The sequence below is a fragment of the Thamnophis sirtalis genome, unplaced genomic scaffold, assembly GCF_051295495.1.
Source record: "Thamnophis sirtalis isolate CommonGarterSnake01/CBP01778 unplaced genomic scaffold, rThaSir2_p1.2 scaffold_14, whole genome shotgun sequence".
Lineage (NCBI taxonomy): Eukaryota > Metazoa > Chordata > Lepidosauria > Squamata > Natricidae > Thamnophis > Thamnophis sirtalis.
In genome coordinates, this window is record NW_028261394.1 from 9,651,747 (window position 1) to 9,671,145 (window position 19,399).

The window sequence follows — 19,399 nt, forward strand, 5'->3', positions numbered from 1 at the left end:
AGCAATCTGCAGAAAATATTTGCCTGTCAGCTATTCTTTGCTTGCAGTGTGTTCCCAGGCATGATCAAGGACACGGGATGATGAAACAAAGTATAACCTGCAACATTTTATTCACTCATTTGATAACACTTGATTCATTCAGCTGCAACATTCTCACATTCTCACGAACACCAATGATGTACTAATAATTGACTAACCAATTATTGTGCCTTGGAGACTTGTTAGCCAATAATGATATAACACGTAAAGTAGATAGAACTAAAGAAGCTGCAAACACTATAAGAATGATGTTTCATGATTAATAATTTTGCTGTTGATTCTACTATCCATGGGATGCTTCATGCTGTTGATTCTGCTATCTATGGAATGCTTTGTTCAATAAACACTTGTTGGTTTAGCTATCCGTGGGTGGATTACATTCTTTCGTCTTCAGCCTCAGGACTCTAATCACTACATCTAACGACTGAACAATTGCTGCTAAACAACGACCAAACGACGACAGGACTGGATTCCCACTAAAACGCGTATCTAAATAGAGATTTTGGGCATACAACTTATGGGGAACACCTAGTCCGTCTGCTGGCTGTTGACACTCAGAATCTCACCTTTTGGTTTTCAGTGTCTTCCTTTTTCTGAACACCAGCCTCACCTTGGCAAGCAGAGTGAAAGACAGGAAGTGCAATCGATTTGCTGGTTTTGAGGTGAAGGATTTTCACGCTTTTCCAGATCTGGAGCAACATAAGGAGGGGGAAAAGAGACATCTGTAATGTCGTACGGCAAGCAAATGAAAAGAGAGAAACCCCCCCCCCCAAAAAAACCAAATCCCATCAAATTGCTATTGGAAATTTTGAAACGGAATCCTGTGGCAGTCGTTAAGCGAATCAATATATTCCTCGGGGTGGTTTTTCTGGAAACTGGCAAAAAAAACCAAAAATTGTGATCAAAGGACCACTGCAACCCGCTGTAAAGGTGAGTTGATCATTTGGCACCCGAAATGCAGTTATATGGCCATGGATGCGTGTGTCTGTGTGCAGTTGGCGGAACTCAACTGTAAGTAGCTTTTGGGGGAGGGGTCTGTTGTAACTGAATAGTTTCTAAGTGATTGGTCGTAAGTCAACAACTACCTGTACGGAGTCCGTCTGGAACTTACCGTATTTTTCATAGTATAAGACGCACTCCCCCCCACAGAGGCTGAAAATTCGGGTGCATCTTATACTCTGAATGTAGCTTTTTCAAAGCTTTTTTTCAGTCTTAATGAGGCGCTAATGAGTGACACTATCTTTTTTCCCCCCATTGCTTCTCTCTCCCGATGATCAGCTGTGCTTTAGAAGCTGCTTTTTAAAAAATCTCCAACTAACTAGGGGATAAAAAGCACACACACATTCAAAACCAGTAAACTAATGTCCTTAAGCTGGCCAGGCTAAGGAAGCTGGACGCTAGCCAGATGAATACCTGGTTGGCAGAATTCCCCCTCCCCCCTATTTTCCCTCCCCCCAAACCAAGTGCGTCTTATACTTCGGTGCCTCTTATACTCTGAAAAATATGGTACTAGTTCACTGTCAGATGCAAAGGATCAGGACCGTGCATTACACTGCAGCTCAAAAGATTGTTTAAGCCAATGCACAAGAATCTAGTCAACTCAAGTTCAACACTAAATTGGGACCAGATAAGGGTCAACAGAATTCAAGAGGGGATGGACTTGGACCATTGGTGGGAACGTAACGATTCTAGGCTGATGATTCGTTTAACTCCATCCCCCAGCTCTGCTCCTACATCAACAAACACCCTTACCTGTGGAGCCTTGGCAGCTATTGCTCTGGCAGCTGCTATAACATTTTCAGTGATCTCTGATGCATCCATGCTGCTGTGCCCAATGCGAACCATGCTGAAAGAAATCCAGAAAATTTTTGTCCTATTGGATGACAGTAGCATCATCTTGGGGTATTCTCGGAATCACAGAGCAAGGGGCTTGAGGTCTGTATTCTATGGATGACCTACAAACTGCCCATCCTTCACAAAAAGCTTAACCTCACCATCGCTTCATAAAGTAAAGGTTCCCCTTGCACATATGTGCGCATCGTTCCTGACTCTAGGGGACGGTGCTCATCTCTGTTTCAAAGCCGAAGAGCCAGCGCTGTCCGAAGACCTCTCTGTGGTCATGTGGCCGGCATGACTCAACGCTGAAGGTGCACGGAACGCTGTTACCTTCCCACCAAAGGTGGTCCTTACTTTTCTACTTGCATTTTTACATGCTTTTGAACTGCTAGGTTGGCAGAAGCTGGGACAATTAACGGGGACTCACTCTGTTATGCGGTGCTAGGGATTTGAACCGCCGAACTGCCGACTTTTCTGATTGACAAGCTCAGCATATTAGCCACTGAGCCACCGCGTCCCTATCATCACATCATAAGATTCCCCATTGTCCCCCCTCTCCCCTTTTTAGTAGTTCTTTTGGCTTGCCTGACATTCCCCTCTAAACTGCTCAGAACATCTGGATTAGAATGAAAAACATAACCGATTCCCCACGGATTTTACTTTGCTGGCCTTTGCCAACTATGCGGACCGGTGCTCATCTTTATTTCAAGCATTGAACCAACACTGTCTGAAAACATTTCCGTGGTCGCGTGGCCAGCATGACATCATGGAGCCCTGCTCCCAACGAAGTGGTACCCAAAGAGCTGTGGTGGCGCAGTGGTTAGAATGAAGTATTGCAGACTAATTCTGTCGTCTGCCAGCAGTTCGATTCTCACCAGGCTCAAGGTTGACTCAGCCTTCCAAAGTTGGTAAAATGAAGACCCAGATTGTCGGGGGAAAATAGGCTGACTCTGTAAACCGCTTAGAGAGGGCTGGAAAGGACAGTGAAGCGGTATATAAGTCTTAAGGGCTATTGCTACCCATTTATCTACTTGCCATTTCCATGCTTTCGAACTGCTGGAGCAAGGGAGCTCACCCCATCAGGTGGCGCTAGGTTTCAAATCTGGTCTGCCGGCTTTCTAGCCCCATATCTTAACCGCTGAGCCACTGTGCCCCCCACCCACCCCCAGGCAGCACTAGAGAGCTGCAAATCAGGATACTTACAAGCAACTGCCCTTGTTAGTGACGGGGACAATTGTTCCGTGGATGCGTTTGTTGATTTCCTTAGCAAGGTCCTTGGCTTTCAAGTTCACACAGAGAGGCACCCTGGTATTGGAGAGAGAGGGTAAAATAAAGGTAAAGGTTCCCCTCGCACATATGTGCTAGTTGTCCCTGAATCTAGGGGGTGGTGCTCATCTCCGGTTCAAAGCCGAAGAGCCAGCGCTGTCCGAAGTCGTCTCTGTGGTCATGTGCACGCCACAGCTGACTTTCGACCACCATTTGACGGCTGTGACCAGGGGGGCATTTGCCCAGGTTCGCCTGGTACGCCAGTTGCGACCCTACCTGAATCGGGAGGCTCTCACAACAGTCACTCGGGCCCTTGTGACCTCTAGGCTGGAATACTGCAATGGGCTCTACATGGGGCTGCCCTTGAAGAGCATCCGGCGACTTCAGCTAGTCCAGAACGCGGCCGCGCGAGTGATCGTGGGTGCACCTCGGTTCGCCCACATAACACCTATCCTCCGCAAGCTGCGCTGGCTACCTGTTGATCTCCGGGTGCGCTTCAAGGTGCTACTAGTCACTCATAAAGCCCTTCATGGTAGTGGATCTGCATACTTGAGAGACCGCCTCCTGCCAATTACCTCCCTGCGACCAATTAGATCGCATAGATTAGGCCTCCTCCGAGTTCCATCTGCCAGTCAGTGTCGACTGGCAACTACACGGAGGAGAGCCTTTTCAGTAGTAGCTCCAACCCTTTGGAACGATCTCCCCGTGGAGATTCGTACCCTCACCACCGTCCAGACCTTCCGCACAGCCCTTAAGACCTGGCTATCCCGTCAGGCCTGGGGATAAAGATAATCTGTCCCCACCCGAATGATGAATGAATGTTGTTTACTATTTTACTTTTATGTACTATTTTGTGTCTATTGTCTGTACCCTCCCTTCTCCATTTTATGTAAGCCGCCCTGAGTCCCCTCAGGGAAAAGGGCGGCCTATAAATATTAAACAAAAAATTAAAAAAATATATATCAAAAAATGACTAAATGCTGAAGGTGCCTGGAATGCTGTTTTCTTCCCACCAAAGGTGGTTCCTATTTTTCTACTTGCATTTTGTACCGGCTTTCGAACTGCTAGGTTGGCAGAAGCTGGGCCGAGTAACGGGAGCTCACTCCGTTAACGCGGCGCTAGGGATTCGAACCGACCTTTCTGATCAACAAGCTCAGCATCTTAGCCACTGAGCCCATCTTAAGAGAGAGGGCAGGAAGTGAGTTTTCCACTGCTTTAAATTCAGCGGCTACATAATGGAGCCAAACCAAATCACCCTCGTTGGGGGATGATGGGGAATGTTAACTCAACGCAACTCAAGGTCCCCAAGGCCAACAGAAAGGAAAACGGAGCAAAAGAACATAAAATTAGGCAAGAGCTCCATTCCTTTGTTGATCTTCCTGAAGGCCCTTGGGAGTCTGGTTATGCCTCCTTGGGGGTCCTAAGGAATTGAGCCATATTTAGGCAGTCCTCGACATAACAGTTCATTCAGTGACCATTCGAAGTTGCAATGGCATTGGGGAAAAAAGTGACTTATTGACCATTTTTTTCACGTAGGACCATTGCAAGCATCCCCACCGTCACATGATTTTAACAGATTAGTTGGAAGAGACTTTGTAGGTCAAGTGGGAGAATAGAATATTAGAGTAGAAAATAGAATGGAATGGAATAAGGTTAGAATAATGGAATGAAGACTAGAATAGAACAGAACAGAATAGAATAACAGAACATAGGAATTGGAAGAGACCTTGAAGCAGTGGTGGGTTTCAATTTTTTTAGAACCTCTTCTGTAGGTGTGGCCTGCTTTGTAGGAGTGGCTCACCGGCCATATGACCGGGTGGGAGTGGCCAACTTGTAAAATGTGGTGAAACTCACTTAACAACACTCTTGCTTAGCAACCAAAATGTTGGCTCACAAACTCTGGCATTTGAAGCATGCAAGTCTTAAAGCTGTCAAGTTACAAGACCCTTGCACCCCTAACCCTTTAGAAAAAAAAAACCCAGGGGTGTTCAAACTTGACAGCTTTAAGTCTTGTGGACTTCAACTCCCAGAATTCCTCCTCTCGCTCTTCATCTTGATGATGTGTGGACGGGCGGGGGGAGGGAGCTGGAACCGGTTCTAAACGGCACTGTAGATTTGTGGAACCTCTTCTATAGAAGAGGTTAGAACTGGCAGGAACCCACCCCTGCCTTGAAGGTCATCTAGTCCAATCCTCTCTCCCACCCAAGCAGGAGACACCATTTCTGACAGAGGGCAGTCCAGTCTCTTCTTCAAAGCCTCCAGGGATGAAGCTCCCACAACTTCTGAAGGCAACTTCTGTTCCATGGGTTGATTGCTCTCTCTGTCAGAAAATTTCTCCTCATTTCCAGGTTGAATCTCTCCTTGATCACTTTCCATCCATTATGTATATTTATTTATTATTTATAGCCTTCAGGTGCCTTGGAAAACAACTTGACCCATTCCTCTCTGTGCCCCTCGTATATTGGAACACTGCTCGTTTACATTCATATCATTTACATTCAGATGCTTGACAACTGATTCACATTTATGACGGTTGCAGTGTCCCCGGGGGTCCTCCTCTTAAGACCTTCTGACAAGCAAAGACAATGGGGAAACCAGATTCATTTAACATCCATGTTGACAATTTAAGGACTGCAATGATTGAGTAAACGAACGTGGCGAGAAAAGGCGTAAAATGACGCAAAACCCACTTAACAAATTTCTCGCTTAACAACAGAAATGTTGAGATCAATAGCGGCCGAAGATTGAGGACTACCTGTATTGATGTCGGACAGACTAGCTGTCTCTATCTGGGGGGGCTTGGCAATTTTTAATTTTAATTACGTTCTATTTGATTTTTTTGATACGTTTTAAATACGTAGCTACCCGCGTTTCATGCTAAAGCTGCCTAGAGTCGTTTGTTTTTCTGAGTTGGGTGCCTAAGATACAACTGTATAAATAAAAACGAGGCAAGAGAGGCTTACTTTTTACGCTGATAGAAATGTTTTCCCATCTGTGAAGGCAGCAATCTTCGAACACGATCATCGGACAAGAAGAGGGCAAACCGGTTCAGCAGCCGGCGTTTCGCTTCGAAGGGCTTGTATTCGGTTTTGAATGTTTTGTAAGAGATGACCTGCGGAAAACAAGAAGGGGACAAAGAACACTGAGAGCCCCCCCCCAACACTGTGTTGGGGCCCGACAGCTGCTGGCAGAGTTGAGATGATAAGGTTGGGGGGGAACTTGGGCCAGACCGCCTCCTGCCAATTACCTCCCATAGACCGATCAGATCGCACAGACTAGGCCTCCTCCAGATCCCATCTGCCAGCCAATGTCGGCTGGCGACTCCCCGGGGGAGAGCCTTCTCTGTTGCAGCTCCAGCCCTCTGGAATGAGCTCCCCGTGGAGATCCGGACCCTTACTACTCTCCCGGCCTTCTGCAAAGCCACGAAGATCTGGCTGTTCAGGCAGGCTGGGGGGCTGTTGAAATAGCCAGCTCCACGGGAACTATGAATGTGGTGTATTTTAAATTGTTGTTTGTCTATTTGTCTATTTATCCCCCTTCCTTTGTTTATTGTAAGCCGCCCGGAGTCCTTCGGGAGTGGGCGGCATACAAGACCAATAAAACTAAACTAAAACTAAACTAAACTAAAGTTCTGGGGCCTGGGGAAGGCTCTGATGGATGCTGAGGACCAGACGCAAATATAGAGCTGACATTTCCCAGCCATCAGAGGCAGCTGCCTTTGGAGGGCGAGATAAGTGGGGAGGGAGAACAGCTGGGGCCTGCTCCAGATGCATGTATGCACAGAGCAGTTAGGAGAGGAGAACAACTGAGGACAAGGAATCGACTCGGGAATCAAAGCACACGTGGATGCTGAATGGCCCCTTTCTGGCTGGGGAATAAATAGAAGGCAAGGGGAGTGGTGGTCGTAGGAGACAACAGTTGGTATTTCTGAAGATTTTGGCTCACTGCGTTTGGTGCACACAAAGACTGCTTGCCAGAACTTAATTTGCATCTTTTTAATCACATGGAACTGATAAAATCTGTACTGCGGTTAACGCCTTGAGGGACTGTTGCCCGGACTTTTCAGTGGGTGAATGCCATTCATTCACAAGAAGAAAATCAAGAAGGGTTTTTCATGACAAGGAGTCTGTTTCTTGTTTCTGCTAAGACTGGGTCAGAACACCCTGTTCCTAGAACTTCCTGGTTACCCAACATGCATTTCACTTAACTGCATAAATGAATGGATGCAAGTCCCTGCTTATTTAATGTTTTAATGCACCTGTGTTTTTATGATCTATGCCCACCACCCAGACTTGCTTGACACTCAAGATCGGTAGCATATAAAAGAACAACCCAATTCCTGCTGCGTTCATATTTTTGGATGCTGAGAAGGCCTTTGATCGAGTTAACTGGCAATTTCTGTTGAAGATATTGCAAAAAATGCAGATAGGAGTTTTTTAGAGTCAATTAAAGCAATATACCAACAGCAAACAGCACAAATCGTAGTCAATGGAAGTTTAACAGACTCTTTTCAAATTGGAAAAGGTACAAGACAGGGCTGTCCTTTGTCCCCACTATTGTTTATTATAACTCTGGAAGTATTGTTGAATAAAATACGGGGCTTTTATGGTCTAAAAGGGGTCAAGATTAGGCAGCAAGAATACAGAGTGCGCGCTTTTGCGGATGATTTGGTCATAATATTGGAACAACCTCAGGAATCCAGTATGGTTTTCATGAATACGATTAATCAATATGGTCAAGTGTCTGGTTTTAAAATAAATTTAGGGAAAACAAAAATATTAGCTATAAATATGAATAAGATCGGTAGCATATAAATGTAAAAAAATAAGTCAAGGATTACTTGTATAAAGCAAGCTAAAAAACCCCAAACAAATCGCATCGACCAATGCAAATCTGTCCCAAAGGTTTCTTTTCCCCAAGATGCAACTCGACTTTCTGGTTTTTCTTCGAAGACGTTTTGCTTCTCCTCCAAGAAGCTTCTCCAGCTCTGACAGCATGGTGGAGAAGGGAAGGATTTATATTCCTTGCAGACAGCTGGTCATCTGCACTCTTTGAGAGTCGTTGAGGCTACCTGGAGTGTCCTCAGAAGGAAGTCTGTACATGAAATATGCTGAGGCAAAACATCTATTTCAGCCCATTTGCTGGCTCAGCTGTTAATCTCTTTGGTAGACCTATATTGTCAGTTCCTCAAAATACGAGCTGCTCCGTTAGCTGACCCGTGTATACTTGCCGTAACTTCCTGTAACTCAAGGGCAAATCTTGAGGGGTGTTTCCAAAACTAACAGATGGCTTTAGCTGAAAGTGATAAACTATATAAGGAAGTTCCTGAATTTCATTCAATGTTCAGGCCATTTATTCTTTGCTATGAACCTGCGCAAATAAACTATTCCTTCTCTGAAGAGCTGGCTTGCGTGTCCCGTCTTTTCTACAACCAAAGGATGCAAATGACCAACTGTCTGCAAGGAGTATAAATCCTTCCCTTCCCCACCTCCCAGCCAGAGCTGAAGAAGCTTCTGGGACGAGAAGCGAAAAAGTCCAGTTGCCTCTTGAAAAAAACACACCTTTGGGATAACCGTGACCTGGATGACGAAGAATCTTCACAGGCGTTGCAACGGCGGCTTACTCAGCAAGCTATAATGACACGTTTAAAGAAACTCTTGTGGGACACAGTCTTTGGAAGAGGCCATTGTTTTGCTCCTTTTCCAAAATAGACAGAGCAGATGTAGGAGAAGGCCTAGTAGCTTTCCCCAAAAGGTGACTTACCTCAGTGATGGATGTGATTCCATGTTGGTCCAGCCGCTTCCTGTACAAGTTCTCTGTTTGTTCCGCTGTTAAGCCAGGCTCATCTTTGGTGAAGAGGCAAACCTCAGAGGTATCCGGCAGAATGCTATGCGGCAGGTTTCTAGAACACCAAACCAGACCAAACAGGCTTCAGCAGAGCAACAGCTGTGGGGTCGCTAAGAAGATGCAATTACAGGCAGTCCTCCACTTACAGCCGTTAGTTTAGTGACCATTTGAAATTACGAAGGCATTGCAAAAAAGCGACTCATGACCGTTTCGCACACTTACGACTGTTGCAGCATTTCCCGTGGTAAGGAAAAGGTTAACTTTCCCCATTTTAAGTCCCTGCTGTTCTCCTTGTCGCCCACATATACCGTAAGTTCCAGCTAAGATAATGTTCCGTTTCTCCTTTGTCCCTCAGCCAACCCGTCATTCTGTCCATTTCTGCACATTCATAGATCTTTTTAATTATAGCATCTTCCGACGGTATGGTAGTGGATTTCCAAAATTGTGCATAGGTTATTCTTGCGGCCACAATTATATGCAGGCTCAAATGCCATATTGAACTACTTATGTAGGTATGTGGGTACTGTAATAGATCCCTGAACTTTGCAATGAGAAGATGTGGCTTAGAGACCTAACAATGAGGAAGGAAAGAAAAAGTTGGGCTGTGAATGACTGTCACCGCGGGGGTGGGTGGGGGGGTTGTATGTTTAAAATGGTATTTGTATCTGTATGTTTTACGCTTAAAAAAAAAAAGTAAAACTAATGAATGCCGATACAAAAGGCTGTATATTTACTTTATATTGTTATGTATGATTTGTCTTTCTTATGTTGTTGTATTTTTCTTTCTGGTTTTTTAAAGGTAATAATGTTTAATAAAAATTATATATATTTTTTTAAAAAAAAGGTAAGGAAAAGGTTTCCCCTCACACATATGTGCTAGTCGTTCCTGATTCTAGGGGGCAGCGCTCATCTCTGTTCTAATGCCGAAGAGCCAGCGCTGTCCGAAGACGTCTCTGTGGTGGCCGGCATGACTAAACGCCGAAGATGCACAGAATGCTGTTCCCTTCCCACCAAAGGTGGCTCCTATTTTTCTACTTGCATTTTTTTAAATGTGCTTTCGAACTGCTAGGTTGGCAGAAGCTGGGACAAGTCACGGGAGCTCACTCCTTTATGCGGGTGCTAGGGATTCGAACCGCTGAACTGCCCACCTTTCTGATCGACAAGCTCAGCGTCTTAGCCACTGAGCCACCGCATCCCTGTTTCCCCATGGTCACGGGATTCAAATTCAAACGCTTGGCAATTGACTCATTTATGATAGTTGCAAAGTCATACAATCAACGTTTTGTGACCTTTTGACAAGCAAAGTCGACCAGGAATCCAGATTCACTTAACAACTGCAAGTGATTTAGTTAGCTACGATGGCAAGAAAGGTTGTAAAATGGGGCAAAACTCACTTAACTGTCTCACTTAGCAATATGAATGTTGGGCCCAATTGTGGTCGTAAGATGAGGGCTACCTATATTGTCGATCTTTATTCAACAACACGGCTGTCCAATCTTGGCAACTTTTAAGAGCTGTGGACTTCAACTCCCAAAATTCTTCAGCCGGTTATGATGAATTCTGGGAGATGAAGTTCACAGGTCTTAAAAGTTGTCAAAGCTGGGACACTCCTGCTCTACATATAAGAACTCTGTTTTTGAACCAGACTTATTTCTTGCTGCATCTTCGTTTCTAATCTTCCTAGTGTAGGAAGTTATCCCCCAGCCCTCTCCCAGAAAAAAATGAAATATCCTAGGAAATATTGAAAAGGCAGAATATTTCTCTGGATGTGAAAAGGAAGAAACATGTTTTAAAAGACAGAATAGCTTCCTGCCCATCCCCCTTTATCAATGAGCCATTAAAGCCTGAGCTAGTCCACTTTACATAATAAAGAGTTCTCCCCTTCAGCTCCAGAGTGCTGGGATTAAGGCATGATAATATTGGCCCTTTGCCCACATGGCATTTGAGAGCTCAACCAAACCTGGATTCAAAACGCAGCCTAGAGAGTTGCCCCTGCATGGGCCCATGGGAGTCTGATAACCAATCAGAATACAAGCTCAAGATCAAAGGCCAGAGAGGGCATAAAACCAGGGACTCAGCTTCTCTTCCGCCCTTCCCTTCTCTTCTCCATCAACATTGAAGCATGTGATCACCTTTTCTGTTCAGGGCTCAAGCCATGTGGTCCTGTCCACCATTAAAACCATCTTTCCAAGCAGCCTCCATGTCTCCAGTGTCTTTTTCCCCACTTGGGAGCCGAACCCAGAAGGACATTTCTTCCAACACTAGTTATGCCCAATTGTGGAGAGCATTTCACTGCGGTGGGAAAGCAGAACTAAAACAAGAGAGGTAGCAGCCTTACATTTTGATTACTTGCTCCTTGGGTGGGATTTTCCAGACGGTGATCATCAGAAAGACATTCTGGTCTACGCCCAACAGCACTTTTTCTCCAGACTTCTCTTTGTTCGCGTTATATGCAAGTAATGCTTGAGTGGCTTTTTTGATCTAGAACAAAAAAATTGTTATCACTCATAGAATCTCCATGTCTCAAAGCCAAAAAACAACACTTTAATACAGACGGGTTGTGTTCCCGATAAAGCAGACATAAAGTGAGATTTGCACATTAAGTGTGAAACCTACTGGGTCAGGCTTGACAGCCTCTTAGAGCCCCTTTACTTCTATATTAAAAGCCACATAGACAGAGTTGGAACTTGCAAAAGAAACAGGAAGCCAGTGCCTAACCACAAGATGTCTCTATGTCAAAAGTCTCGTGGCACGACAAAACCGCGCTCCACTAAAGGGCGCCCGATTAAACCGCGTCGCTGATGTCATCAACAGGGCGACAACAGCGAGCGCGGAGAAAGAAGGGCGCTTTAAATAGCGCTTTGAAAGCAAGCCGATTCAAGTTAAGGTAAGGGTTAGGTTTAGGATTAGCTTTAGGGTTAGGGTTAGGTTAAGGGTTAGGATTAGGTTTAGGGTTAGGTTAAGGGTTAGGCTTAGGGTTAGGCTTAGGTTTAGGGTAGTTAGGTTTAGGGGTTAATTTTAGGTTTAGTGTTTACAGCGTGTTTTCTCCGCGCTGTTGTCGCGCTGTGATGACGTCAGGTACGCGGTTTCGTCGAGCGCCCTTTAGTCGAACGCGGTTTTGTGGCGGAACCAAAAGTCTATGTCAAAAGCCTATGTCAAAAGTCCAAGGTTCAATTAAAGTTTGTTAATGATATGTACTCCATAAACAAAACAAAAGACTCCATCTCCTTATAAGGCTTTCTCCTCAAGGTAACCACTAAGAAATGATTGAGGTCCAGCCCCCCTTTGATTGGGTGTATGTTGTGCTTCTCCTTAATTTTGTTGTGTCTTACTGTTTTAATTCTTTTTTAATATTTTTCATTTCTGTAAGCCGCCTGTAGTCCTTCGGGATTGGGCGGCCTAGAAATTCAATAAATGAAATGAAATGAAGTATTTCCGTGTTGCAATGCTTTTGAGAATGTATAATAATGCGTGCTTCGATAATGAAGGTTGCTCAGAACTTGCAATGCTAAGCCATGGGCTAGCTTTCTGAACCTGGCTACCAAATAAACTTTTCCTGTATCCTGAGAAGTCTACAGCCTGTCATTTTCTGCAACATTAAATCAGCCAAAAGGGTTGGCAAAGGCAGAGCAATGTAATGGCTCCCCTCGCACATAGGTGCTAGTCGTTCCCGACTCCCGCGTGCCGTGGGAGCCCAACGCCTAGGAACCCCACCGCCCGTGGAAAGGCAGCGCCCGGGTGTAAATTGGAGAGGGGGTCCCTTCCCTCAACCCCCCGCCTCACCTGGCTGTGGTCCAAAGGCAACGCCGCCGCTTCCCCCTTCGCCTCCATGCTTCTCCTTCCACGTGGGGCAGCTTTCCTCTCCGCGCGTCGCCGCACCGTGACGCCATCAGAAGGCGCCTCCCTCCTCCCCCTCATCTTGCGAGAGGAGCGTGTTAGGCGCCGTAGAGGTACGGCGAAGGGAGGAGGCGAAGCGCTGGCGGACTTCCGATCTTGGAACCATAGATATGAAACCAGAAACGGTAAGAGAAGCCGATAGGATCAGGGCTTCCGAGTTGGCTTGGGCAGACAAGCCCGAACTTTAGGAGTAAGAAAACAAAGACAATGCAAAAATAAATAAATCTGGATTTGGGGGGGACGGGGACGGACCCTATATGAAAGTCCCTCCCAAAGGGGGTGTCCTAGAGCAGTGGTGTCCAATCTTGGCCACTTTAAGACTTGTGGACTTCAACTCCCAGAGTTCCTCAGCAAAGCTGGCTGAGGAATTCTGGGAGTTGAAGTCCACAAGTCTTAAAGTGGCCAAGGTTGGAGACCACTGTTCTAGAGTATTGCACTTCCATTCCCAACCAGGATGGGTCAAGTTTAACCTTGATAGTCTTTGTTTCTCAAACTTAGCAACTTTTGTGGACTTCCAAGTCCCAGAATTCCCCAGGCAGCATGCAGGTGACCAGCTTGGCTTATCCAGGGAAAGCAGGAACTGTATTCAATTGCACTCCATTTTTGACTCTGTTTATCTCCTCCAAATGTCACAACCCCCAAATTTGCTGGTACCCCCCTGCAAGAGAATGCAATGCAATGTTTATTTAGCATATGGCACAATACATTCTGTATAGAGACACTTGTCGACCAGAAAAATCAGCGGTTCAAATCCCGAGCGCCGCGTAATGGAGTGAGCTCCCATCACTTGTCCCAGCTTCTTTGGCTTTGAAATGGAGATGAGCAGCGCCCCCTAGAGTCGGAACACCTAGCACATATGTGCGAGGGGAAACCTTTACCTTTACAAGACATTCTGAGGGTATCTTTTCACTAGCTTCCCCTCCAAGTGCCAAGCAGTTGTGACCCTGCTTAGCTTTTTCAAAACCAGCCAAGGTCATCGATGCTTCTCAACTGTGACTCTGGCAATGAAAGGGATTGAGAAGGCATCTTTTGCAGGAAAGCACACCTGGAGAAGGGAGAAGAACCTGATCTTTTTTCTTTCAGTTAGACCAGGGCGTCAGCAACACATGGCTCTGGAGCTGCACGTGGCTCTTTCATCCGCCTGCTGTGGCTCCATTGCCGGTCGGCTCCACAACTGATAGGGCTTTTGGTTAGGACAGGTAGAGGAAAAAGGACGCCGCACTAGGAGACTCTATGGTGGGGGAACCGGACTTCCAGTTGGCTCCAGAATTGAATGGTGACTTCCCATTAGGACTTTTCTGGCTCTTTTGAGTGTTTAAGGTTGCCAACCCCCGAGTTAGACCAATTTTGAAATATATTCAAGATGGCAGCTAGCCTGGCCCAGCCTTTTTTTTAAATCAGGCATCCTCTATGTGTGTTAGGAGTGCGTGCTTACAGAATTCTCAATGAACTATTGTTTTCCTGGAATTGGGGGGGTGGCAAGGCTGTTAGCTTGATACCACTATACTGTCCCATTTTCTTCTGCATGCTGTAAACATCAGGCTCTTTTAAAGTTCTGGAATTCTGCACCGAAACTTTTGCTCAAGTGTGTGGAAGATTATGTCCAAATACAGTTAGTTAATCCAACATCGGAGGGACACGGCGGCTCAGTGGCTAAAGATGCTGAGCTTGCCGATCAGAAAGGTTGGCAGTTCGAATCCCTAGCGCAGCGTAATGGAGTGAGCTCCCGTTACTTGTCCCAGCTTCTGCCAACCTAGCAGTTCGAAAGCACGTTAAAAATGCAAGAAGAAAAATAGGTGCCACTTTTGGTGGGAAGGGAACACCATTCCATGTCCCTTCGGTGGTTAGTCATGCTAACATGATCATGGAGATGTCTTCGGACAGCACTGGCTCTTTGGCTTTGAAACGGAGATGAGCACCGCCCCCTAGAGTCGGGAACGACTAGCACATATGTGCGAGGGGAACCTTTACCTTTAATCCAACATGCCAAAAAGTGCCAGATAGTAGAATGCTGTCTAAACTCTCCTACCCTTTAAAAACACACACAAACAAAAAAACTGTTTCCCCTAGCTTGCTAAAAACAGTGAGCCAAAGACAATTTTGTTGAAAAAGGTACCATAACTTGAAAGCTTTCGTATTACTGCAAAAAAATAAAACAAAATAAAAGCCCAGATATTTGCAGACATAATAAAATTTATTTAAATTTTCATGCATTATGATAGCTACAACTGTAGTCATGGGTTTGAAGGACAGTTCAACTTTGCTTTTGTCCATACAATGTAGCCTTTACGTGAAATGGACACTTTACAAAGGGGGGGGGGGAAAGGGGGGGGAGGCAACATTTTAAATTTAGAGCTGTGTAAAATGAAACAGTTCCGTGTGACTGGCTTTCTTTTCTTAAAAGAAACGTGGCATGTCCCCCTTGGAACATACCAACCCATTTGGGGAAAGCATTTTTGAACCAATTTCGTTGCATTGAAGTACAATGACAATAAAGATTATACTTATTGAACTTTCAAATTGGAAAACCAGCCTCCTGTGCTCTTTTTTTTAAAATGAAACAACTGGACTTCCTTGTTTTTCTTTGAAGACGTTTTGTGCTTCTCATCCAAGAAGCTTCTTCAGCTCTGAGTGGACGGTGCGGAATTGAAAGGTCCAGTCAGAGCTGAGGAAGCTCCTTGGATGAGAAGCGAAACGTCTTCAGAGAAAAACCAGTAAGTCCAGCTGCCTCTTGGGGGGAGAAAAAAAAGCACCTTTGGGACAACCATGACCTGGATGACGGAGAATCTCCACAGAGAATCAGCCTTCTGTAATGAATTCTAGAATAGGAAATGCAGTTAAAAATGATTTTTTAAGCACCATGGTTACTCCCCTGCAGCTTATACTCCTAGCAATGGTAGGGATGCTGCCTGCTACTCATTGCCAAAGATACAAGCTTAGTATCCTAGTCTTGTCGGCTACCCAAATACAGTGTTTCTCAAACTTGGCCAGTTGGAAAGTGTGTGGATTTCAACTCCCAGAATTGAATGCTGGCTGGGGAATATTCCAGGTGTTGACGTCTATAAATCTTCAAGGCTGCCAAGTTTGAGAAACACAACGTCTCAATTCATGCCTTAGCTTTGCTCCCTTGCAAGGTTTTTATTTCCTCAACCAAGCACCCACAAGCGGTGTTGGGGGCTGTCGCTTTCAGAAAACTCACAAGAGAACTGGGACCTGGATCGATCTCCAGGTAACCATCTGGGGAAGCTGACGCTCGCTCGCCTTGCCTGATATGCAAAAGTTTGTAGACTCTGTCTTGAGCCTACTCCGATTTAAAAGATCCAGCTCTGACGACAAGGCGGCAATTACACAACATCCGGTTGCTGATTGAAGACCTCTCTTACCCGAACGTCTTCACTTCGAATCAACCCCCAACCCCGCCGTCAAGAAGGGAAAAAAGGAAAACTTCAAAGATTCTCCAGGCTCCCAAGTTAAAAGGTAGCAGAGGAAGCTTTAAAAATCCTAAACCGGCGACCGAGTTCAGTGTTCGTACCGAATGCGACACGCCAGAATTATTGCAAGAGTTGTGATATAACAGTCCTACTTGTTGTAGTCACTAGCCTGTACTGCTAGGAAAATAATAATAATAATAACAATAATAATGAAAATGATGAGGATATTCTCCAGGGGCAGAGTTGGAAGATCTTACTTTAAACCCTGGGCCTGCACGTTTGTGTTCAATTGAGTTTGAGATAAAACATATTTTTGGACTATAAGACGCACCAGTGTATAAGACACACCAAGATTTTGAAGAGGTAAGAAAAAAAAGGTTTTGTCCTCCCCGGCCCCCAGGAGCACTCTGCAGGCTTCAGCAGGGCTGGGGGAAGGCAAAAATGTCCCTATTTTTTGCAAAAAAAGGGCCATTTTTTGCAAAAACGGGGGTATTTTTGCCTTCCCCCAGCCTGGCTGAAGCCTGCAGAGTGCTTATGGGGACTGGGGGAAGACAAAAACGCCTTAGTTTTTGCAAAAAAAATGGCCCGTTTTTTTTTTTTGCAAAAATGGAATATGGTGGCGGTGCTTCGGGAGGCCAAAAATGTCTTTCTTCAGTGTATAAGATGCACCAACATTTGCAGGCTCTTTTAGGGGAGGGGAAAAGGTGCGTCTTATACTCTGAAAAATACGGTAGTGATGCATCGTGAATGAAATAGTACCATAGTTGTATGAACCTGTTTTGACGGGTTCTTGAACTACTGAAAAGAAAAAAGCCAAAGGAAAACATTAATACGAGTTTTGTCAATGTGCTAATTTGGTGTTTCTCAACCACGGCAATTTTTAAGGGATGTGGACTTCCAATTCATGATTTCCTCAGCTTGCCATGCTTACTGGGGAATTCTGGGAGTTGAAGCCCACGCGCTTAAAAGTTGCCAAGGCTGAGAAACACTGGTCTAATTGCTTCATTTAAAACACAGTCAGGGAATCTGTCAAAGATAGGAACTCGGTGGGGTTTTTTTGTTTTTTGTTTGCCCCCCTAGAAAACCCCAAATCATCAAATGTTCAGATTAACATTGCAGGTTAAACGTGAATGCAGCAGGAATTCCATCCGGATAAAAAAACATTATTCCAAAGTAATTAAGATACCCAAAAGAAAAAAAAAAGATTTCAAATTGGAGTTTATTAACATGGTAATTGTGTTTGTAACATGTGCACATGTGGCACACCTGAATGATCTGCCTTTGAAAAATGCTTCCGTCTGATGGGAGGGGACAAATAAACAGAAATCCTGTAGATTTTTTTTCTTTTTTCATAATTTTAGGCAATTATGTCCACATCACTTTTACCAAGCTATTGCCAAATCTTTCGAGGGGGGGGGGGGAGAAGGAGAGCTGAATTTAGGAGGAGGGGGAGGAGAAGGAAGAGGGAAAAAAACCAAACCAAACCAAGCCAAAAAAAATAATAATAATAATATATGAAACTTTTCAGGGTAAAAACTTCCACAGTGGCATAGCAGAGCTCTCAATATGAGAAAGCTGACATAATGTGGACCTTTGCTGTGAAATCTCATCTTTGCAAAAGAGAAGGGCGGAAGGAGATTATCGGGAGGGGCGGGGGGGGGGGACGAAAAGAAAGAAGGCAATGTGGAATAGGGCTCTGCGAAGTCATTTTTTTCCCCTCCCCTCCTTACAGTATTTGTGCAGGCTTGCCAAAAAGAATGCTTAGTCCTTCTCTGGAACCAATTTCAGAACTTTACCAATTGCAATGGTTTTACCTATAAAAAGAGAAAAGGCAGAAAACAGCATTAGGAGGTCTCACATAAAGCGCCGTCAGGATCCACCTCCCTCTACCTACGGCCACAACTGAGCCCAAAATGTAGGTTGCTAAGCGAGATATTCGTTAAATGGGTTGGGTCCCTGTTTTGTGATTCTTCTTGCTACCTTTGTTGAATCACCGCGGCTGTTAAATGATTTCTGATTCCCCCGTGTGACTTTGCTTGTCGCAAAAGGGGATCATGTGACCCTGGGTGGGGGGGATGATACACTGCAACCGTCATAAATGCGAGTCAGTTGCCAAGCATCCAAATGTAAGCACGTGAACCTGGGGATGCTGGTCGTAAGTGTGGAAAATGGTCACATGTCACATTTTATAACTTGGAACAGTTGTACGTTGGCGACCCCCTGTGAAGCAAAAGGCAGCTGTGTGACTTGGGCAGATCACCAGGAGACAGGGAGTTCTAGTCCCGCCTTAGCCATATAAGCTGGTTTGTGGACTTTGGGCCAATCATTAGGAGACAGGGAGTTCTAGTCCCGCCTTAGCCATGAAAGTCAGCTGGATGACTTTGGGCCAATCATCAGAAGACAGGGAGTCCTAGTCCCGCCTTAGCCATATAAGCTGGTTTGTGGACTTTGGGCCAATCATTTGGAGACAGGGAGTTCTAGTCCCGCCTTAGCCATGAAAGCCAGCTGTGTGACTTTGGGCCAATCACCAGGAGACAGGGAGTACTAGTCCCGCCTTAGCCATGAAAGCCAGCTGTGTGACTTTGGGCCAATCACCAGGAGATGTTGAATTGTAGCCCCAGCCTAGGCGAGAACTGGATGCAAGTCCCTTTGCTGCAACTTTGAAAGGTCACTGAATGAATGGTTGTAAATCGAGGACTAGGTGTAGATTTGAAGTACTGCAGTTCAGAGATCTGGATCTCGCCCCCCCCAAAAAAAACACAACAACAACAACAACGAGAACATTGCATCCTGGTCCTACCTTCGTCTCTTAAGGTGAAGCGGCCCATTTGAGGGAAGTCTTTGAATGTCTCGAGGCAGATCGTCCCTGCCGTCCGTAAACGGGCAATGCATACTTGATCTTGCTTGACAAAACGGGGTCGTGTTTTGCTTTTCTCTCCTGATTTCTTGTCTACCAGGCAGATTAAGGCCTGCGGGAGGGGAGGGAAAAAAAAAACCAGGGGAAACACCGTGTGGGTCATTTCACAAACAGGACACTACCGTATTTTTCAGAATATAAGACGCACCGGAGTATAAGACGCAGC

General features: G+C 45.3%; 2 protein-coding genes across 3 annotated transcripts in view; both read right to left on the reverse strand.

Moving 5' to 3' along the window:
* Window positions 1-502: 502 nt before the first annotated feature.
* Window positions 503-12,847, reverse strand: LOC148042703 (ribosomal L1 domain-containing protein 1-like). The gene is made up of 7 exons (XM_087728729.1): window positions 12,772-12,847; window positions 11,327-11,469; window positions 8,905-9,043; window positions 6,105-6,253; window positions 3,079-3,180; window positions 1,792-1,885; window positions 503-728 (listed from the first exon to the last, which is right to left on the reverse strand). Exons 1-7 carry the CDS (start codon window positions 12,817-12,819, stop codon window positions 594-596), a joined length of 810 nt encoding a protein of 269 aa, XP_087584855.1. The 5' UTR covers window positions 12,820-12,847; the 3' UTR covers window positions 503-593.
* A 2,213-nt stretch (window positions 12,848-15,060) lies between these two features.
* GSPT1 (G1 to S phase transition 1) overlaps window positions 15,061-19,399 on the reverse strand; it is a 33,535-nt gene continuing 29,196 nt past the window's right edge. For both annotated transcript variants that reach the window (XM_087729291.1, XM_087729290.1), the window contains exons 14-15: window positions 19,117-19,285; window positions 15,061-18,130 (exon numbers count right to left, since the gene is read on the reverse strand). In XM_087729291.1, coding sequence (XP_087585417.1) covers window positions 18,078-18,130; window positions 19,117-19,285 — 222 coding nt within the window. In that variant the 3' untranslated portion in view covers window positions 15,061-18,077. The remainder of the gene's footprint in view (window positions 18,131-19,116; window positions 19,286-19,399) is intronic.

Bases quoted from the DNA above. Each gene is read 5' to 3' on its own strand.
- LOC148042703 (XM_087728729.1), bottom strand. From the start codon at position 12,819: ATGGAGGCGAAGGGGGAAGCGGCGGCGTTGCCTTTGGACCACAGCCAG. The intron at 6,254-8,904 runs GTAAGTCACCTT...TGTTTTCCGCAG, and splicing joins GAATCACATCCATCACTGAG to GTCATCTCTTACAAAACATT. The intron at 729-1,791 runs GTAAGGGTGTTT...ATGTTGCTCCAG, and splicing joins TAGCTGCCAAGGCTCCACAG to ATCTGGAAAAGCGTGAAAAT.